This window comes from Poromitra crassiceps (genome assembly GCF_964638095.1).
Source record: "Poromitra crassiceps genome assembly, chromosome: 4".
In the NCBI taxonomy this organism is placed as follows: domain Eukaryota; kingdom Metazoa; phylum Chordata; class Actinopteri; order Beryciformes; family Melamphaidae; genus Poromitra; species Poromitra crassiceps.
The window spans coordinates 29,977,008-29,995,919 of NC_139626.1; the positions used below are offsets into that span (position 1 = coordinate 29,977,008).

General features: G+C 43.6%; 4 protein-coding genes and 1 pseudogene across 7 annotated transcripts; 3 read left to right on the forward strand and 2 right to left on the reverse strand.

The window, feature by feature from the left end:
* Positions 1–275: 275 nt before the first annotated feature.
* chlsn (cholesin) lies at positions 276–13,102 on the reverse strand. Of its 3 annotated transcripts, none has more exons than XM_083636279.1 (6): positions 13,029–13,102; positions 11,799–11,956; positions 11,561–11,680; positions 3,088–3,320; positions 2,187–2,268; positions 276–719 (listed from the first exon to the last, which is right to left on the reverse strand). In XM_083636279.1, exons 2-6 carry the CDS (start codon positions 11,940–11,942, stop codon positions 480–482), a joined length of 819 nt encoding a protein of 272 aa, XP_083492405.1. In that variant the 5' UTR covers positions 11,943–11,956; positions 13,029–13,102; the 3' UTR covers positions 276–479. The 3 variants fall into 3 exon arrangements, with proteins under 3 accessions (XP_083492405.1, XP_083492406.1, XP_083492404.1); XM_083636280.1 differs by having other exon boundaries at positions 276–659; positions 11,561–11,683; XM_083636278.1 differs by having other exon boundaries at positions 11,561–11,683.
* LOC310776105 (uncharacterized protein) lies at positions 4,465–6,851 on the forward strand. Its single transcript, XM_083636266.1, has 2 exons — positions 4,465–4,622; positions 5,399–6,851. The coding sequence occupies exons 1-2, from the start codon at positions 4,620–4,622 to the stop codon at positions 6,470–6,472; spliced, it is 1,077 nt and encodes a 358-aa protein (XP_083492392.1). The 5' UTR covers positions 4,465–4,619; the 3' UTR covers positions 6,473–6,851.
* On the forward strand, positions 8,497–10,971 carry LOC310774893 (G-protein coupled estrogen receptor 1 pseudogene; annotated as a pseudogene). The gene is made up of 2 exons (XR_014554037.1): positions 8,497–8,542; positions 9,707–10,971. The product of XR_014554037.1 is annotated as a G-protein coupled estrogen receptor 1 pseudogene (transcript).
* Positions 13,103–13,405: 303 nt separating the features above from the next.
* On the forward strand, positions 13,406–15,196 carry uqcc4 (ubiquinol-cytochrome c reductase complex assembly factor 4). Its single transcript, XM_083636287.1, has 2 exons — positions 13,406–13,529; positions 14,594–15,196. The coding sequence occupies exons 1-2, from the start codon at positions 13,447–13,449 to the stop codon at positions 14,952–14,954; spliced, it is 444 nt and encodes a 147-aa protein (XP_083492413.1). The 5' UTR covers positions 13,406–13,446; the 3' UTR covers positions 14,955–15,196.
* Positions 15,197–17,004: 1,808 nt separating this feature from the next.
* Positions 17,005–18,844, reverse strand: h3f3d (H3 histone, family 3D). The gene is made up of 4 exons (XM_083636288.1): positions 18,782–18,844; positions 18,050–18,184; positions 17,687–17,840; positions 17,005–17,467 (listed from the first exon to the last, which is right to left on the reverse strand). Exons 2-4 carry the CDS (start codon positions 18,175–18,177, stop codon positions 17,339–17,341), a joined length of 411 nt encoding a protein of 136 aa, XP_083492414.1. The 5' UTR covers positions 18,178–18,184; positions 18,782–18,844; the 3' UTR covers positions 17,005–17,338.
* Between the last annotated feature and the right edge of the window lie 68 nt (positions 18,845–18,912).

Here is an 18,912-nt window from a genome sequence, read left to right on the forward strand (position 1 = left end):
TATCCTGAGAGTCAGGCAAGAAAAATGTACCCAAGACAAATCAGTTCTCTATACCACAGGTGTAATTTGCAGTATGACTCAATACAATTAGAATAATCTTTTTAAGCTCATTTTAGTGACCGGTCTAAATGTACATAACTGTTCTGTTCCCACATTGCAATTGGGATCTGCATAACTGAATAGAGGTGGCTGGAAGTATATATAGACAATTCAGCAACAATGCGGATATAAGAAATGTAAAGACACAGAAAAGGAAAGTATTGTAGACACAGATTTTAAATAAAGACAGCTATGGGAAATGCATAACAGGAATTTTCAGGTGGTCTCATAAAACATAATCTTCCCCCAGTGGACCCATCCGTGCAAAACAACATGGGATTTATGATTAGATATTAGATCCCAAAAAAATCACTGATCAGGAAAGAGGCTGCTGCAGTCCTTTTCTGGTATACTTGACAACTTCCCAGGATGGTGGGGTGTCAGGTAAGCAGCTGGATAACTTGTTTGGCTCTGTGCGCCCTCTGCTGGCCGTCTCCGTCGTCCGGGCCCTGTCCCGGCTGTTGGACCAGGGCTGTGGCCTTCTGCACTGTGATGTCCCTCGACCCGCCGCGCAGCCCCTCCAGGTACTGGAGGAGCACTGAGAAGCTCTCCTCAGGAACCTGAGGAGACAACAGACAGAACAGGTACTGGAGGAGTACTGAGAAGCTCTCCTCAGGAACCTGAGGAGACAACAGACAGAACAGATATTTCATGACTGTGTGTCTCAGCTGTCAGAAGAGAAAGAGGAAGAGTATCCTCCAAATAAGGAGGGGAATTTTGAAGCTAAGTGAATTTCATTCCTGTGCTGGGAGTTGATTTCATCAAAGTATCATGAAAAATCAATAAATACAAAAGTAGTCAAGTATGCAACAGGAACAGATAACACAGATGAAAGAGAGAATAATTAACTTGTCTTTTTTAAGCACTTTGTTTAGAGAAGTGCTATTATATTTGTTTTAAATTGTTTATCAACAGAATTTACCTTTCTATGTCCACTTCTGCCAATGGAGATTGATATATTTAAAACAAAAGAAATCATGGAGATCTTGATAATACTGTTTCTACTAAATACTGTAATGGCACAGGTCTTTCACATTCCTCAAAATGTCCTCCGTCAATGAAAATATGTTGATAAAGATGGAGGGTTATTGGTTGAAACTACTGTGTATACAGACATTGTGTATACTGCATGTAATACTGTGTATACAGACATTGTGTATACTGCATGTACTGTAAGTATCCCCCCCAAGTTTTCTCTCCCAGTTTTTAAATGTGATGTATGTAGAAAAACTATGAATGATGGGCAGTCACATTGTTGTAATATGTTGTAATTGATTTGGTTCAAGAGTACAGACTTCTAAGACCCGCACACAAGAGTGAGCATCTCACTCCTGAATGCATTTCTCTTTTCAGAGCAAGATCTTCAGTGCACCTAAGAGGGACTTTTCGTGACTCAGGCTGTAGCAGTTACTATCCTTATATCTTATAAAAGTGAGCAAGTGGGCAATATCTGTCTGCTGTCTGTCTGTTTCAATTTTTGTCCACTGATGATGTCATAGACATTGTGACATCATCAGTGACATCATTATTGACCAAAATAATCTTATGACATCACTGATGATGTCATTAGACACTGATGATGTCATAGACATTGTGACATCCATCAGAGACTGCGGGCGAGGCCACACAGCGGCTGAGCTGTGTGCGGCTACCCTAGTTATACTATAATAGCAGTTAGCAGTACTATTATAGACGGTTTTAACTTGACAACAATAACAACCATCACAACCCACCTGAATATCCTGTTTACTTCCTGCATACATAGCTGAGCGCAGGCTGATATTCGGCTCGTATTAAATGTTAACGTTAGGCCGTGTCTCTGACAGACACATTAACAACGTAGCAAGAATGAAGCAAGCAGTAGTAAGAATGAAGGACGGAAAGTGGATGTTATAACCGATAAACCAAACAGGAACTTTGTAAGTCAACACCACCCATTACCGCAGAGGAGAAAAATCCCTGGTTCTTTATTTCACACTGATGTCAGACTCCCAGCTGAGAATCTTTAACTCAAGTTTCTGTCTCGTCAGACAGTGAGTCTGACGAGCTTCATGCACATGGCGATAGGTTTCAAATGACTGTTTTACCTTCTCAGAGTCAAACATGTGCTGCAGTAACCACGTCTGCCTGGTCTTCTGGAACTTCCACTCTTTGCGGTTTTCAGCCCAGCTGCAAAGACAAAAGCAGGGCAGCTTGCAGGCGTTAGCTATTCAACATGTGAAGCACTTCAGAAAAACAACCGATACTGAATGCATTTATGCTGTGAACGATTACTAGTGGTACTAAGGAATCAGTCCTCTTAAGGGGCCGGTGCATAAAGATGGCTGCCTCCTCAATTGATACTTTTTGGTCCTCTAAAATCAGAGGCTTCCAAAGTGGGAGGCGGGCCTCCCCAGGGGGGCTCCAAACAGTTTCAGACCAGGCTCAGTGAATGGAAGTGAAAAATATTACATAAGTTATTACATTAGTTATCAAAAGGAGATCACATTTGGTTAAAGAGGTAGTTCAGAGATACAGTAGTTTCAGGGAATTTTACAGTTTTTCCACACTTTGCCAGAGTCAGAAACAAATAAATGTCTTCAGACAGACCTTTCCTATGTATTTGGTGTAGTCTGCAGTATGTCAAACAGCAATATGAGGCTATCTTGGCTCAATTGTTGAGTGTCTATGGGGTCAAATAAAAATAATCGTAGGCATCCAGGAATTGAGCGAAGCTAAGCAAAGCTAGCTTTGCCTGAGGCAACAGTCTCAGACTTTGAAAACCCCTACTCTAAATCATTACCAGGGTGACATGGCTTCGATCCTTGTAAATTGCTCTGGACTGTATAGTAAATGCCTGAAATGTGTGGATATTGAAATGTGTGGATATTGAAAATGTGGATATTGACATGTGGATGCTTTGCACTCTTTGCACTGATGTAAGAAGTGATGAGTTGGCAGCAGGAGACGCCATAAACCTGGTCTGTGTTAAACACGAGCGCCTCCTACCAGGTGAGGTAATCTAAGGCCTGCCGAGGTGCAATGGGCTCCGACGCTTCAGGTTCCTCTGAGGCTTTCGGCTCGGCTTTAAGCTTCTTCTTCTCCTCCTTTTTCAGGATCTTCTTCATCTTTCTTTCCAGGACTCGTCGCTCCTGCGGGCTCAGGTCCTCCTCTCCTTCCACCATCTCCTCCTCTTCCTCCTGCTCTCGTAGCACCGCAGGGCGACTGGGTGGCTCTGAAATCTGTCAAAGCACAACAAAGGCAGATTTGTTATCTACACTAACAGACCTTCCTCTAAAGACCTCTTGTCATTTCAGTGTTTATGAAAACCCTTTATCGAACATCCTTCGGAATGCTCAGGCAGTGTTTACCACATCGAAAGATACACATCATTTATTTGTATCCACTGCCAGAAAGAAAATCGCATTTCATATGTCAATATACATTTTCTGTTCTACTGAATGCAGGGCTAATTTTAATATTAGTGTTCAATTTGATTTCCACTGACTGCAGAGCTACTGTGGCAGAGTGAAGACGAGAGGCTGCTGCTTGTTGGGTTTGGATCATTTCCTGTTTCTGCATTTCAGGAGGAAGTTTCCTGCGTCTTGTGAGGTCATCATCTCACACACTTTCTCTGCGTATATCTAAAGTTCATTGTGGTTCAGCTTCAGAACTCTCCTATCTACTTGGACTTACTATTGGCCCTCTTGCATGCCCCCCTCCCCGAAATCGAATTTGTCTGAACATGTTCACCTCACAATGTTTCTCACCTGCCAATTATGAGAGTATGCAGAGGAGCCATTGTGAACAGATGGCCTCTGTGTGACTTTGTATGAGAGGAAGAGGGTGTGGGGGGGGCATTTACACTGAAGGCTGTTGAGCGAAAATAACAGTGCGGTGGAAGCTTCGGCTAGCATGTGAAACCACAGAGAGACTCCATTATAGCAGCTGACATTTACCTTACGTGACATTTCTTTGCAGCGGCACAACTAACTGAAGTGCAAAATTAGAAATCTACCCAATGCTTTTTTTGTTTTGTTTTTACAACTATGACTTAAGGTATGGATGGAAACAAAACTACCAAAATAGAGAGAATACATCATTCTTTCATTTGTACCAGGCTAAAGCAAGGCAAATGGACTAAAATTCAAGAGAAATAGTGAACAAATAAGAAGTCAGTTAGAGCCAGTAAACATAATAAGTCAGTTAGAGCCAGTAAACATAGTACAACTTAAAAAACTGCATTTGACTCTGAGTGGAACTTAAACAAGGGCACATATGTTCTCTGATGTTTAACGGTCCTCAGCTTGCTTGGTGGGGGGGGGGGGGGGGGGGGCGGCAGGAAAAGATTTTGATCACATGGTCACAAACGAAGTCATTCTGAAAGTATGCTGGCTGGGTCCTGCCCGTGAAGATGAAGCAAAGCTGTTCACAGTGAGCAGTTGTGTCCATGCGGCAAGCATCGTTTTCAGAGCGGACGCCTTCGAGTCAAAACCAGTGACTTCGTAGAAACAAACAGAAGAAGGGTGACGAGAGCAAAAATGGTAAGTGGAAACAGATGTTTGTGCAGGGAGTTCCTCAAACGTGAGCAGACAAAGGCAGGGCAGCAGGGAGATGTGCGGTCTTAGTAAATATTTACACTGGATAAACTCAACTTTTCAGCGTCTCTATCGAAAGGATATTTTATAGAGATTTGTGATTACAGCTAGCAGTGAGGATTCTTGAAGATTTTGGGGCTTAATTATGAGTTAGCTCGGGGAGGAAATGAAAATGTGTCGTAAGAACATGCGTCTTCATGATGAAACTCATTTCATGAACCACGCACGGATTGACCAATAATAGTAAACCTTGTGTAAAACCACATTTCTAGCCAATGTATGATCAAAGATACCCGACGATTCAGTTTCACTATACAAGCAAGGTTATAAAAAAATAGATTGGTTGGCTGATTGGCTGAGGCCACAGCCCCTGATCACTTAGTATAATTGGCACCTGTGTGCTCTTGTCTGTTGGGTTAAGCCTTGGATTTTTGAGTAGGGCCCACTGCCTACTTTCTATTACTTTCTATCCTATTTCTTATAGACAAGAACTCCATCTCCAATGAGCACCTCTCCAGTTTGAGAACAGATTCCTGAAGCCAAGGCAGCGTTCTTTTTCCTCTTTCTACATTTCTCATAGAAAATCAGTCTTTGTAGGCGCTTGAGATATTTAATTGATTTGATATTTGGCTTGATTTCGAGTCAAATCCTGATGGGAGAAAAGAAAGGCTTGATCAACAGTTGCTGTGGCCCTAAGTGTGTTTTCTCTTTCCATCCTCCAGTGGAATCAAAGCGTGGAAGTGTTCTCCACCGTGATGAGCAGCACAGCAGGGTTCTCCACCAGCTCCGTTTCCCAGGTCCCGGACCCGGACAACTCCACCTCAGACTCCACCTTAGTTTTTGACATGATGGCAGCCAACGACCTAACCTCCAGAGCCAACTACGTCTACAGCGTCTTTGCAGTGCTGGGCTTCGCCTCCGCTTGCTTCCTGCTCTACAGCTTCATCCTGACCTACCGGGCCCAGAGGCCTGTGGCCTGGCTCGACTGCCTGCTCTGGGCCTTCTGCGGCTTCCAGCTGCTGCTCCTGCTCCTCTCCTTCTCCGCAATGGCCTACAGACCTAAGTACCTGCTGGCCACAGGTTTGGGCTGCGCCGCTCTCTCCTTCACCATCAACACGGCCTCGCTGTGCGGCCTGTTGCTCCTGGTGCTCATGGCCTACGTTCTCAGCTTTGACCCTCCGCCGCACGCCCCCCTGAGGCGGCCCGGGGTTTGTGCCGCTCTAGTGGGGCTGGCCTCTGTCCTGTCCTCTCTGCTGCTGGCCGGGCTGCGCGGACCCAGCGGAGATCTGGGAATGGAGGAAAACTGCTATATGGACCGCGTCCAGGCTGGTCTTTCGTATGCCGTAGCCAAGTTCTGTCTGGCTTTTCTCGTTCCCTACATTCTCCAGCTGGGACTTCTGATAGGCGGCTGCGTCCGCCAGTGGAAAACTAACGGGCGTTTCCTCTCCGGGTCCGAGGAGGGGCCGGTGTTCCTGGCGGTCACGGTGGTCGTGTTCGTGTGCCAGCTCTTCTACGGCGCGGCGCTGCTGAGGGCGGCGCAGCTGGAGGAGGGGGAGAAGGGGATGGGCGGGCTGAGCCATTGCGAGCGAGCGTTCTTGAGCGTGGCCGAGTTTGTCCTGTTCTCCGGCAGCTGTGGCAGCCTGCTGCTGGTGCTGCTGGTCCACAGGCCGTGTCGAGACGGTCTGCGCGGAGCGGCCAGGCAGCTGAGGGACTGCTGCCGAAGACGCGCGCAGAGCCACAGCATCATCGCGCCCCGCATCGAGATCGCAGAGAGCTTGCAGGACTTCCAGCCGTAAGCGCTCGCAGACGTTGTGGAGAGTTCCATGTCAATATATTCATCAGCATACAACTTATTAGAACTTTTGATGCTTCAGCCAGAAGATTTTGTGGTCCGGTTTATTGGACAGACTCCTAGGCCAACTTCAATTACACGAAGTGCTTAAAATGCTGGTTCATCTCATCTAAAAAGACTACAGTATAAATGTGTTTCATATTGACAGTGTGTCCTCTAGTGTCACCAGAGACTGTTTCTGTTTATATTGTTTGAATAGATTTTTTTGTACGTCATCTGGAGAAAATAAGACTTCGTCAGTTCAGAGAAGAGTTAATAAATGTTTTTTGCTGTAGCTAATTAGAATTCTACTATATGTTGGCATATATTAATTCATTAAAATGTTGTCCAAATGTCAGTGTATAAATCAACAGCTATGAATGTCAAACAATAATGAAAAGAACTACTTTAGGCAGTAGGTGCTATATTACATCTCTCCATCCTGCTCTGAGACATACGTTGTTTCCTGGAAACTGACACAGTTCGCAGAAACATGATTTGCACAAAAGCCCATTTAGACAAAATGTCAGGGAAAAAGCTTTGCAATTCCCAGAATGTCACATAGGAAACATTTAGTAGAGGAAAATAACAGTGAGATTTGTAGGTTCACTCCAGATGTAGGAAGCCTAATCGTGTCAATATTCTTAGGTGAATTCATTTCTCAACCTCTTTAATAGCCAAAACTGGGGTGTTGGATAAGGTGAGCAACTCCACGACTGCCCACTTCCTTTTCAGGAAATGTATTGCCACCTGTTCTAGGAATAACTGACCTGCATGGATCGCATATCATGTCATATTGTGTCTGTCTATGCCAGCACAAAAAGAGTGGCAGGGACCAGCAGCCAAAACAACACAGGACCTGGGTCACATGAGATATTGGCGCCGTGTGACACATCATTTATGTCATTGCTGTTATAATCCATCAAAGAAATCACTTAAAGGGATAGTTCAGATTTTTTTTTTTATGTTGGGTTGTATGAGGCACAGATGGGGATTTGAGAGTTAGAGTTGAGTCCCTGTTTTGATGACTTGTGACGATACTTTATATACATACAGTATAGTGGGGCGTCCCAGTGGCTCACCTGGTAGGATGCGTACCACAAAGGCTTAGTCCTTTGCGTGGCCGACCCGGGTTCGAATCCGACCCGTGGTCCTTTGCCGCATGTCCCCTCTCTCTCCCCGCCCCCCCCTGTCTGCCCACTGTCCCATCAATTAAAGGCAAAAATGCCCCAAAAATTAATAATTATACACACACACACACACACACACACACACACACACACACAAGGTATAGTAGCATTAGAAAATAAGGTAAATCATCTCCCAACTTAGACTGAGGACTAATGTCGGTGTTTGGGCCCCCAGACGAAAGGAAAAGTTAATTTGGCACTGGTAAAGACAGTAAACGTCTTACAGAAACAACAGTGTGAGGTATCACCCGCCTGTGTCCATCTTGTTTTGTGTAAATATGTTGTTGGTGCATCATTGGTCAAATGTCCCCTGGCTCCCATATTTATGTATTTGAACATTGTACACTAACAGTGACAGTTCACACATCAGTGAGCCAGTTTTGAAGTTGGGCCCCAATTCACAGAAATGCTAAAGTAATTATACAAAGGGGGGGATAAAAGAGAAATTAGTCCACATGAAAAGACATGGGTGGTGTTCAATTCAACGACTTACAGTAGCCCCCACATGCACACACTGTGTACTGTAGCTGTAAGAAAAATCAATTGATGATGTAATGTTTGGCAACAAAACACATTTATATAAATTCCATAATGCAGTCAGGGTGAGATATTTCACGGGGGGGGGGGGGGGGAATCAGGAAGTGTGTGTGTGTGTACACTGTATGTGTGCGCGCGTGTGTGCGTTTCCTGCTCTGAGTGGTGGGAGGCTCCTCGCTACCTGAGAGAAAGGATGAGCGACGAGTATTTGTCCAACCTCAGTTGTCTTCTGTGGATCTACGATCACCACCTGACCGGCAACGGATATCGGGGGGTAAAACGACCCAAACTGGAACAAGGAGACTTATGTAAGTTTAAGCTATTTTATGCTGATTCTTCTTACTGTCCGTCACAAATTATTTTGAAATGACAGTTTTTTCGTTTTAAAGTCACTGTATCTGTCAATTCGTTGCTGCATTTTTCTTGCAGCTGAAAAGTGCTGGAGAATGATTTTTTTTTACATGAAAATACTTTCAGACTCAACAAGGTCACAGCACTCTGAAACCACAGGATGCATCTTCGATGGATGACGTTCTTTCTTGATCCAATTTCTTGATTTCTTTTTTCAAAACCATTGCAAACCATGAAATGACGGACGATTATAGCCGATATATATATCGGCTATAATATTATCTGTACAAAACGAGTTGTTTACAAAGAAAACTCCTTTGGATACCTTTAAGCATAAAATGCCATAAGGGCCAGTCTAATGTATATGCCTTTTTTCATTGCGTTTTGTCTGCAGACTAAGCAGCCATAGGCTTTCGCTTGTATCAAAGCCTTTGTTTTTGTATTGACTGATGCACATTACTACTAATAACCTGTATTTAATGCATTGATATGTCTGATTTGACAGATTATGTCAAAGCATTTACTTTGGATTCTGAGGCAAAATGCTCTATAAAAAGCTAAAGTATGTTTGTGAAGTTTTTTTAATCTACTTTACATTTTTAAAATAAATGAACATTTGAAGAGTCTTGAAGTGTTCTTTGTTTTGTGTTAACAATAGTGACGTCAGTTAGATTTGCTTAGATCAGAGCTATGGAATATGAAATCATTCAGCTTTGCTCACGACATCTCCGCCTTTTTAACCCACAGCTGTGCATAAACTACAGGTTATTATGAACTTCTTTTTCAAATACAAAAATGTGAAATCATCGGTTATCGTATCGTACATGAGAAGCAGGTAATTATCAGTATCAGCTGAAAAAACCCATATCGTGCATCCATAGTTGGGCTGGCACACCATTGTATATGGTAAAGTTAAGTGCGTGCATATATACCGTATGTCACTCACACAGGGAAATTTGCCCAACATTCATGTCCATGTAACTAGAGAATGATTATTAATTTATGTCTATTGGGCGTTTGGTTGTTTTTGGTGTTCGCTATTCTATTCTTGTAGCAATAATTGTGAATATGAGAAGGTGAAAACAAGCCACTGACTCACTGCTGCTCTCCTCTCTGTCTAGAACATCATCTTCTCCACCTAACCAAGAACACTACATTTCAAAGAGGGGAAACACAGATGGCACCCCAAACCAATCAGCACAGAGAGAGTAACATGGAAGTGACGATGCACTTGGACTATGCCATCTCCACTGAGAGTAACTTCACTGTGCAGCTGAACGGCTCCCTTGCGGTCATCTCTAGTCCGCTGCAGGTTTCCGAGCGGGAGCAGCATTACGCCGTTAGCCTCTTCCTCTCCTGCCTCTACACCATATTCCTGTTCCCTGTGGGCTTCATCGGGAACATTCTCATCCTGGTGGTCAACCTGGGCCACAGGGGCAGGCTGACCACCCCGGACCTGTACTTTGTGAACCTGGCAGCGGCCGACCTCATCCTCGTGGCCGATTCCCTGATCGAGGTGTTTGACCTGAAGGGGGAGTACTACCAGAGTGCTGCCCTCTGCACCTTCATGGCCCTGTTCCAGCAGGTCAACATGTACAGCAGCGTCTTCTTCCTGACCTGGATGAGCTTTGACCGCTTCGTAGCGCTGACCGGCTCCATGGGTCGCAGCCTCTCCTACGCCCGCTTCAGCTGCTGCCTGATCTGGGTGTGCTCGTCCCTGCTCACCGTGCTGTCGTTCGCCGTGCCCCAAGCGCAGCACGCCGGAGAACGCCACTTCTGCTTTGCCTACGTGTCCCAGATCCAGTGGCTGGAGGTGACAGTGGGTTTCTTGGTGCCTTTCTGCATCCTGGGGTTATGCTACTGGAGGATAGCGCGGGTGCTGCTGCACGGCCACGGGCACTGGGACGGCCTACAGCGGCGGTCTCGCACGACGAAGGCTTTGCGGATGATCTCCGCGGCCGTGTTGGTCTTCTTCCTCTGCTGGCTCCCGCAGAACGTGTTTGTTAGCGTTCACCTCCTGCGGGGCGGGGCGGACGGTGGCGCGCTGTGGCGGGACTACCCTCTGACGGGGCACGTCGTCAGCCTGGCGGCCTTCTCCAACAGCTGCCTGAACCCACTCATCTACGGCTTCCTTGGGGAGACGTTCCGGGACAAACTGAGGCTGTTTCTCAAACAAAACGCCAGCTGGGCCAAGCTGCACAGGTCAACCTCAGGGAACTCTCTGCCGTCTGCAAAGGCATTCAGCCATCCAACGTACAAAGGGGAGTTCCAGTCCACATGCTTCCTTCAAAGCTGTCACCTCCTCCCGCAAACTGTCATATACCCCTCAAACACAAATCACAACTCTGAGATCACACAGCTGATCCATTTGAAAGACACTGCCTAAAAATAAGTAGCAATGCCGATTCAGAATGTGATAACCGGATGAAGTCGAAAAATGACTCAGAGGTTACATTTATGTGTGCTTCATCTATTGGAATCTATTGTTTTTATAGCTCCAAATTGGATGTCCTACAAGACTATGTTATTACCGCCAGCCCAGGAGTATTGAAGAATGTTCTATGTGGAACACGTCAATATTGAGTGTTCAACTCACTCAGATTCCAGCATCACGTCTGTGGCCTGTATGCATGGCGCTTAAGCAGATAACATTATGTCATGGAATGCATTTGTTCAAGCCGTGCATGGGGGCCACGGCGTGGGGGCCATGGCGTGGGGGCCATGGGCATCGCCCTGACAGCTAGGTTCCCTTTGTCTCTTTGATGTGTGAGCCAATTATTTTTGTGGGTTGGTGGATGGGGACGGGGGGGGGTATGTTTGTGTATGTATTTTGTACTTTGTGTGATTTTGTAGATGTTTTGTGGTTTTTGTTTTTCTTGTATGTAAAAAAAAAAAAACACAAAAAAAGATTCCAGCATCATAAAAACATTGGTTGGATTCAAAAGAAATCATGAATAAGCAATCAATGTTCTTACCTCCATTTGCTTTTTCTTCTTCTTTGTTTTCTCTGTGGCTTGTTTCTTTGTGTGTTTAATGTCCCTTTCCTTTTTTGGGGTATCTGTTTTAATTGACATGTCAGGAACCTCTAATGGAGCCTTCTGTATGAAATAGAGATATTTGTTATTTTGACAGCACTTTGAATTGCTCTCATCTCAAAGAGATGATCATCAGGTGATGATGATGATGAATAACATAATTCACTGTGCCACTCACCTCTGCTTCAGTGTTTTTCCTTTTCTTTTTCACTTTGCTTTCTGGCATTTGCTTCACACAAACCTCCATCTCATCTGAACTCCGCTTCTTCCTTTTGGGACTGCTCCCCTTTGATTCTGGTGCCAAAGATTTGTTCTTAGCCATTAGATACCTTACGCCTTTAAACAAAAAACAAATGTGTCGGTTACTAACAGACAGACAGACCATCAGCCTTGGTTATTGGGCATTGGCTAGATGGACGAGACTTGGTGGCAAAACAAAATCATTGCTGTTGTTATTTTCATAGAATTGGTTGACCGTAACAACAGTTTTTAGTGTTCAGTTCCAGTTCCAGTTCAATTCATATTTAAGTAAGCAATTGAGAGTGTTGGTAACAGCTGTAACAACTAAGTCAATCCTTACATATAAGCAATCCATACGGTTTTGTTTCCGTTTCCCATACTTCCCACTCTTATTCTACCCAACATGTTGAAATTGTCATAAACACATTTTCATAAATCCACAATTGATTCTATTCTATATTAAGCCTACTGCTTTTACTATATTTGTTTTGTTATTGTTATTATTTATACAGTTTTTATTGCATGATTTTGTGTGTGCTTCTTTTCTCCCCAGTTAAAACCTACTATTTTTGCTGCTGCTGCTGCTGCAAAAAAAATTCTCCTGGGACCAAGCAGTAGCCTAAATACAAATATATGTGATCTCTAGAACACTTCTGAACTTATTCTATAAATGACTATGAACCATCTGTTGATAAATGAGGTAATCTTACTTTTTTCTCAGACAATGCATGTAAATGACCATAACAAGTGGTCCATTTACACTTGTTACCACAAGCTTGAATGTGTGTGTGAATCCAGGCCATATTGAAGCACAGATCTAAATCACTGATCTAAAAACAGCTCACTCGATGCACTATGGGGCAAGCAAGATTGGGTGTAATTACATGTATTTGAATGTCTTGGTGCCCCATCTGGTAGTAGTAAATGTAGCTATAATGAGTAAAATAACATTCACCTCAGTGTGATTTATAATCCCATAAAAATAAAGTGAATTTTTCAGGCAAACGTTGAACAGTTTTGATAGCCATTAGCCAACAACTGATTTTAACTAGTAAACTATGCATTGCTAGCTAAAACTAGCTACAGCAGATTAGGTTCCCACATTAAAAAGTTCTAACACCTGAACATATTCATGATTAAAATGTTTATTTTATCAACGACTTCTTACCTAATGGTCAACTTTCTTGAGCTACAGAAGACACACACGCTGTCAAGGGCGCACACACATCAACCAGCATGGGGATCCAACCAGGAAGTAATGTAGCTTGAGGGAAAGCATCTGAAAGGTGATTGGACTGATGTCTCACATTGTTTTGTGATTGGTCAATGAGTGTGCCATTCACAAACAGTTCAAAATAGGATTGTGAGCGTTAACGCTATTTATGTTAGTACTAGCAACTCATATTACAAAATAAGTAAAAGTGCGTGCAAAGTAAAACAAAAAATAAGTTAATCGATGGTTCGGCAGATCACTGTAAGCCATAAAAAAACCCGGAAGGATTTCAAGGTTGCACAAACGGTGTGTCACACCCTCATATGCCCCCTCACGTCGAGCACTTTTTTACCTGCGATGACCGCTGTCGGAGATGAATTCAAGACGTGTTTTGGGTAGCTTGTCACGCTGTGCCTTGAATCGTGGGATATTAATTCATGGCACTACGAGTCTGAGGTATGTATGAATCTGTGTAACTACCGCTACAGCTGACAGGTCACCCACGTTTGGCTTTATCATGGTGGATGAGGTTCAATGACAGTGTGGACTTGACTGAATGAATGGCTGCTGCTGCTGCCGCCACCACCAGCTATTTTAATTTGAGTTTAATTGGTCTCTGTGGTTATGTCTGTGTGACTCATGTTAGCACACAGTATCATAAATAGTGTTTAAATAAATTTTTGGTTTCTAACACGCTGCTGCCACATGCGGATCTTTTTCAACAGTTCGTGATGGCACTGATTCGCCATTGTAGTCCCCCTCTCCAGTAAACGAGATTTTAAAGCCATTGGTAGTGCTACATGACCATACGTCATACGATCATAGCATAGTTCTAGCAATCAGTGGTGGAGTACTGTTACGGTCTGCTGTAAAAAGATAAAGTGCACTCAGAGTAAAAGTCACCGAGTTACTTTTTAGACCAGAGAAGTTAGGTGTGATCTTCAACTGTAAAAGGACGAGAAGACATACGACAGTTCACACTATATTATTGTAATTTAGAAGTAAAAGTGAAAGGTAAAGACTGATTACCCCTGCTGACTGATCAGTGATAATTCACTGTGAAATGTGAATGGATTCACAATTTGTCAATTTACCATTATCCCGTTTCTGTTTCTTATGGAGAGCCATATAATGTGTTTAATGGTAAAATTACTGACTTTAAAAGTACAAGTGCACAAAAAGCTATTCAATTATGAATGTGTATAAATGTAATACCGTAGTTACATCCACTCATGGCGATTAGGCTACTCTTATGAATCCATAGCCCTATTTGTTCCCTCGTCCATCGCCTGTGGCCCTGGGACTCGGTCACATAAAGTTGCCATCCGTGGTCCGACATCATATCGCAGATTTGAAATACTGGAAATACTACTGCCTTCTTTAAGAGGAATATAAGATCTTCCAGGAACCGTTTTATCCACTTGGTACCTCACACCACGGATGGTAACTTTATGCATGCCAGAGAGCCACAGGCGATCATCACTTCCTTTCTAACAGACTCTCTCTCTCCCTGTCAGCAGACTGAGCCAGGTGAGGTCTGTCTCTCTGACCGTGGAGAGGTCCGTCTCTCTGACCGTGGAGAGGGCGGCCCACTCCAGCAAGCCAGAAGACGACGAAGAGGTGAACAACGAGCCCATCAAGTTCTCCACCAGCAAGGCCAGTCACCGGACCTGGAAGGTGGACCGCTCCATGGGAAGCCAGTATGAGCGGCCGTGGTGGAAAGTCCTACCCATCAGCCTGTTGGGCAGCGCCTTCCTGCTGTGGTGCGCGCTGCGAGGAGAGACTGACATTGATGCTCAGCTGGAGAAAGAGCTGTATGAGCGTTTACCAGGTTTGCTTCCAGACAAAGTGGAGGATCAAGAGCAGAAAAAATCCAGTTAACACTTCTGGAACTTTATGTGTATATGTTTCAGGTTCTATTTATTTTCTCGGATGTATCTCTTCATAATGTGTGTGACACATGCAGGCTGTGGGATGGCACCGCCTCAATGGGAGAGGTGCAGCAGTGATGCCGTCCAGTGAGTGCTGAAGAAACTCAACGGGGACTTTTCAATCATCGGCCATTAGGAAACATTTGATTGTGTCCTGGGATGTGCAAATATGTGCCACGGAGGGCCAAGAGTCTGCAGGCACTCATTCCAACCAATCACATCAGGTGATTTCAAGATTAGCTCCTCTGTGGTTGGAAGGAAGTGTATTTATCTGAAATCATCTGGTCTAGTTATGTTGGGAAAACTTGGAACCAGGGGCGGGGCGAACCCAAGTTTACCCACCTCTTTGGAATGAGTTTACTCATCTAATCAGGGTTCCCACACCTTGTTAAACACCAAATTCAAGGACTTTTTAAAGGTACATTCAGCAATGTTTTTGTTAAAATAAGTGTTAAATGGCTCGATAATCACTGAAATAGTGTTTGGTCAGTGACTTGAAAGCCCCAACCCCCCGCTGTCCTCTCTCTCCTGTAGTCCTGCAGGCAGGGCAGATGTATCTCCTGTAGTCCTGCAGGCAGGGCAGATGTATCTCCTGTAGTCCTGCAGGCAGGGCAGATGTATCTCCACAACTGTAACTCATAAGAGACGGATGGCGGCATTGGATTCAGGGTGAAAAAATACAGTCTTTCCTAGGCATCACGATCTGACCTTCTGTTTCCCAAAATGACAACTTTTCTGATTGAATAAAAATTTGCCTCGAACTACCCACACAAAAACTATGAACACAAAAACATCACTGAATGTACCTTTAAGGACTTTCCAGGCCCAATTCCCTCAAATTCAATGAGTCATCAGGGTGTAGTTTGAGACACGGATCAAAGTGTTACAACACTGATCGTTTTATAATGAGAACTTGCAGGCTTTACAGAAGCTCACAGACAACAATTTAAAAAAAGAGGGAGGCTTGAATGTGTGAACATTTCTCAACTGTGCTCTGCTACATGATGGCAGACCACACGCAGACAGCAGAACCTATCCCATTTACTCATGTAAAAGGAATCAAAATAGCTTCAATTTCGATTCTTGCATAAAATATATAAATTCAGGCACTTTCAATTACCTATGTCTATTTTCAAGGCCTTGGATTTATTTCAAGGATTTCAGTGACCCATGGGAACCCTGTCTAATAGATCAACTGTATCAGTAAGGGTAAACTACCCATCCTGGTTTACTAGTACACAGTAAACTGTAACAAAAACCTACACTCTGCCCTCTATGGACCAACTGCCCATCCCAGGTAGATGAAACCCTCCTCAGTCCTACCTTCATAACAGATTCATCGAGTAGGGTTGAGTGTATGACAAATTTCAGTTATGAATATGGAAAGAACTTGTGGATGTAATGCCTTGGTTACATATCTTAATCCAAGATGACAATTTATTCTGCCGGGCTATACAAAGTAAAGTTTCAGTAAGTTATGAAGTTATGACTTTTTTTTGCAAGCCACGTACATACCACTGCCCTAATGCACTTAGCAATCTCTGGATTTCCATGACCAAACATTTTGTAAAGTTTGTGTATACACGAAAAAATGAAAGAACTTTTAAATTTAACATTACAATTGAAAAACTAACATGATCACATAGTACTCTTTAATGTGGCGTAGGGCTGGGTGATATGGGCCAAAAATGTTTTTAGGCGGAATATGTAATATATAAATTCTATGTTGGAGAAAATCACTCAATGAGAATTTTGATAATTATGTGGATAAAGGCAAATTAAGTAAGGTAGGTAAGCTCAGAAACATCTTGTTACAGTAATGTAGCCTTTAAAACCGGGAAAATACCACACTTACACCATATCACATGCAAAATCTAAGACTACACAACACAATGTAAGTCATTCACTAGCCTATTAAAATGTTTCAGTCCTTTGTCAATCCACAGCGTGTGTATGTTTGTGCATTAACAAGGAAAAATGAAATTGGCCAACAGACAGAATTGAGGTAGCGGAAAATTTATTTACAACAATGTGACAACAAATCTGTCAACATGCATGCACATAGGATGAAGGTAGATTCTAAAATAGTTTCAAAACAAACTTGAGGAAAGCAAGGAAAATTTAGCATTAACAAATCTCAAGCTATATCCTAGTCACGAGGACAGTAAAGCAAAGAATTGAGGGAAAACATGAATTAGAAAATGGCAAAAAAGCGGAACCTAAAAATGACAAATGAGATTTTACACATGCCGTTATAGTTCAGATTTACAACAAAATAAAACCCCAGCCAGTCCCACCCACCCAGCCTAAAAAGATAAAATTCAAACATTCAGACTATGCACGCTCTCCTCTGATTCGCCTGGCCAGCTGGATGTCCTTGGGCATGATGGTGACCCTCTTGGCATGAATAGCGCACAGGTTGGTGTCCTCAAACAGGCCGACCAGGTACGCCTCACTGGCCTCCTACATGTCAAAAAAACATTTCAAGTTACACTTTAAGCAAGGCAGCAGTAAGTTTTGATATCTATGTAGGTACAAAATGAAAAGGCAACAAATGAAAACAATCAAAATGAATGTACGTGTATCCATCAAATCAATAATGGTAAATGAAAACAATGTGTTTGGGTAAATTTTCCATATAATCGCCTGGCCCTTATTTGAATGCATCTAGTGTCCTCTCACCTGCAGTGCACCAATGGCTGCACTCTGGAAGCGGAGATCCGTCTTGAAATCCTGGGCGATCTCCCTGACCAGACGCTGGAAGGGCAGCTTCCTGATGAGCAGCTCAGTGGACTTCTGGTACCGACGGATCTCCCTAAGAGCCACGGTGCCGGGCCTTCATATGAGAAATAAAAATCAGTTATATTGTATTTTAAAACACCCCATTCGAATGTAAACAGACTATCACTTTGTTTCAGATGGATTGTGACTCTAATAGACAAAATAGTTTGCGGATTTGTGCTACTGAAAATATTAATGTGAGCGTCAAATTAGCTTCATGTAGGATTAAGTCAATATGTATTGTCATTACAGCAGCTGCCATACCTGTATCTGTGGGGCTTCTTTACTCCGCCGGTAGAGGGCGCGCTTTTCCTGGCAGCTTTGGTGGCGAGCTGCTTCCTCGGCGCCTTTCCTCCAGTGGATTTACGAGCGGTCTGCTTGGTACGAGCCATGTTTCAGCTGGAAAACAACAAAACAAAAGATGAGACTGGCGGCGAAGCAACAGCACACAGCAGTCCGCTAAAATACCAAGCTTTTGTAGCGGGACGCGTAATATTAACATAACGTCACTGAATAACTTATAGGACACACCACTGCTTTTAAACCACAAGAATGAAACGCAAACCTATCCCAAACGTCACACCAGCCCGCCACCATTAGGCTACAAGAATCATGCACGTTTCCTTTCCGTTAACGAGCTAATCAAGGCTAGCATTAGCTGAAAATGGCGCCAGCTAGCATCACAAAACGTTATTACGTTACGAAAACATGCCGCCCCATTCAGTTTTGAATTAACCTTAAATTATAATTTATATTGGACACGGCCCCAGTCCCATATTTAATAATAGTTGACTGAGTTTGCCAGCTAATGTAACAACATGCAGAGCGCCTACTAGCTAACGTTAGCCAATCGGCTATCCCGCGATCGTTTTTTATAGCGTTAATTTCCCAACTGAAAAGCAATGTAATGTACAACAGTTACAATCTAATCAGCATCGGAATTATATGTAAAGTCAGACAGCAACATTTGTGATCGATCGTCAATGTCCTCGTTACCTTTCTGTTTGCTTTCTGGTCCAAGAGCGGAGAAGCTGCGTGTCTCTAGGTAGAAGAATGGTGCTTTAACCAGAGGGCGGCGCGCATGAGGTATTTATAGACAGGGCTGACGAAGCCGAAGCCCAACCCCT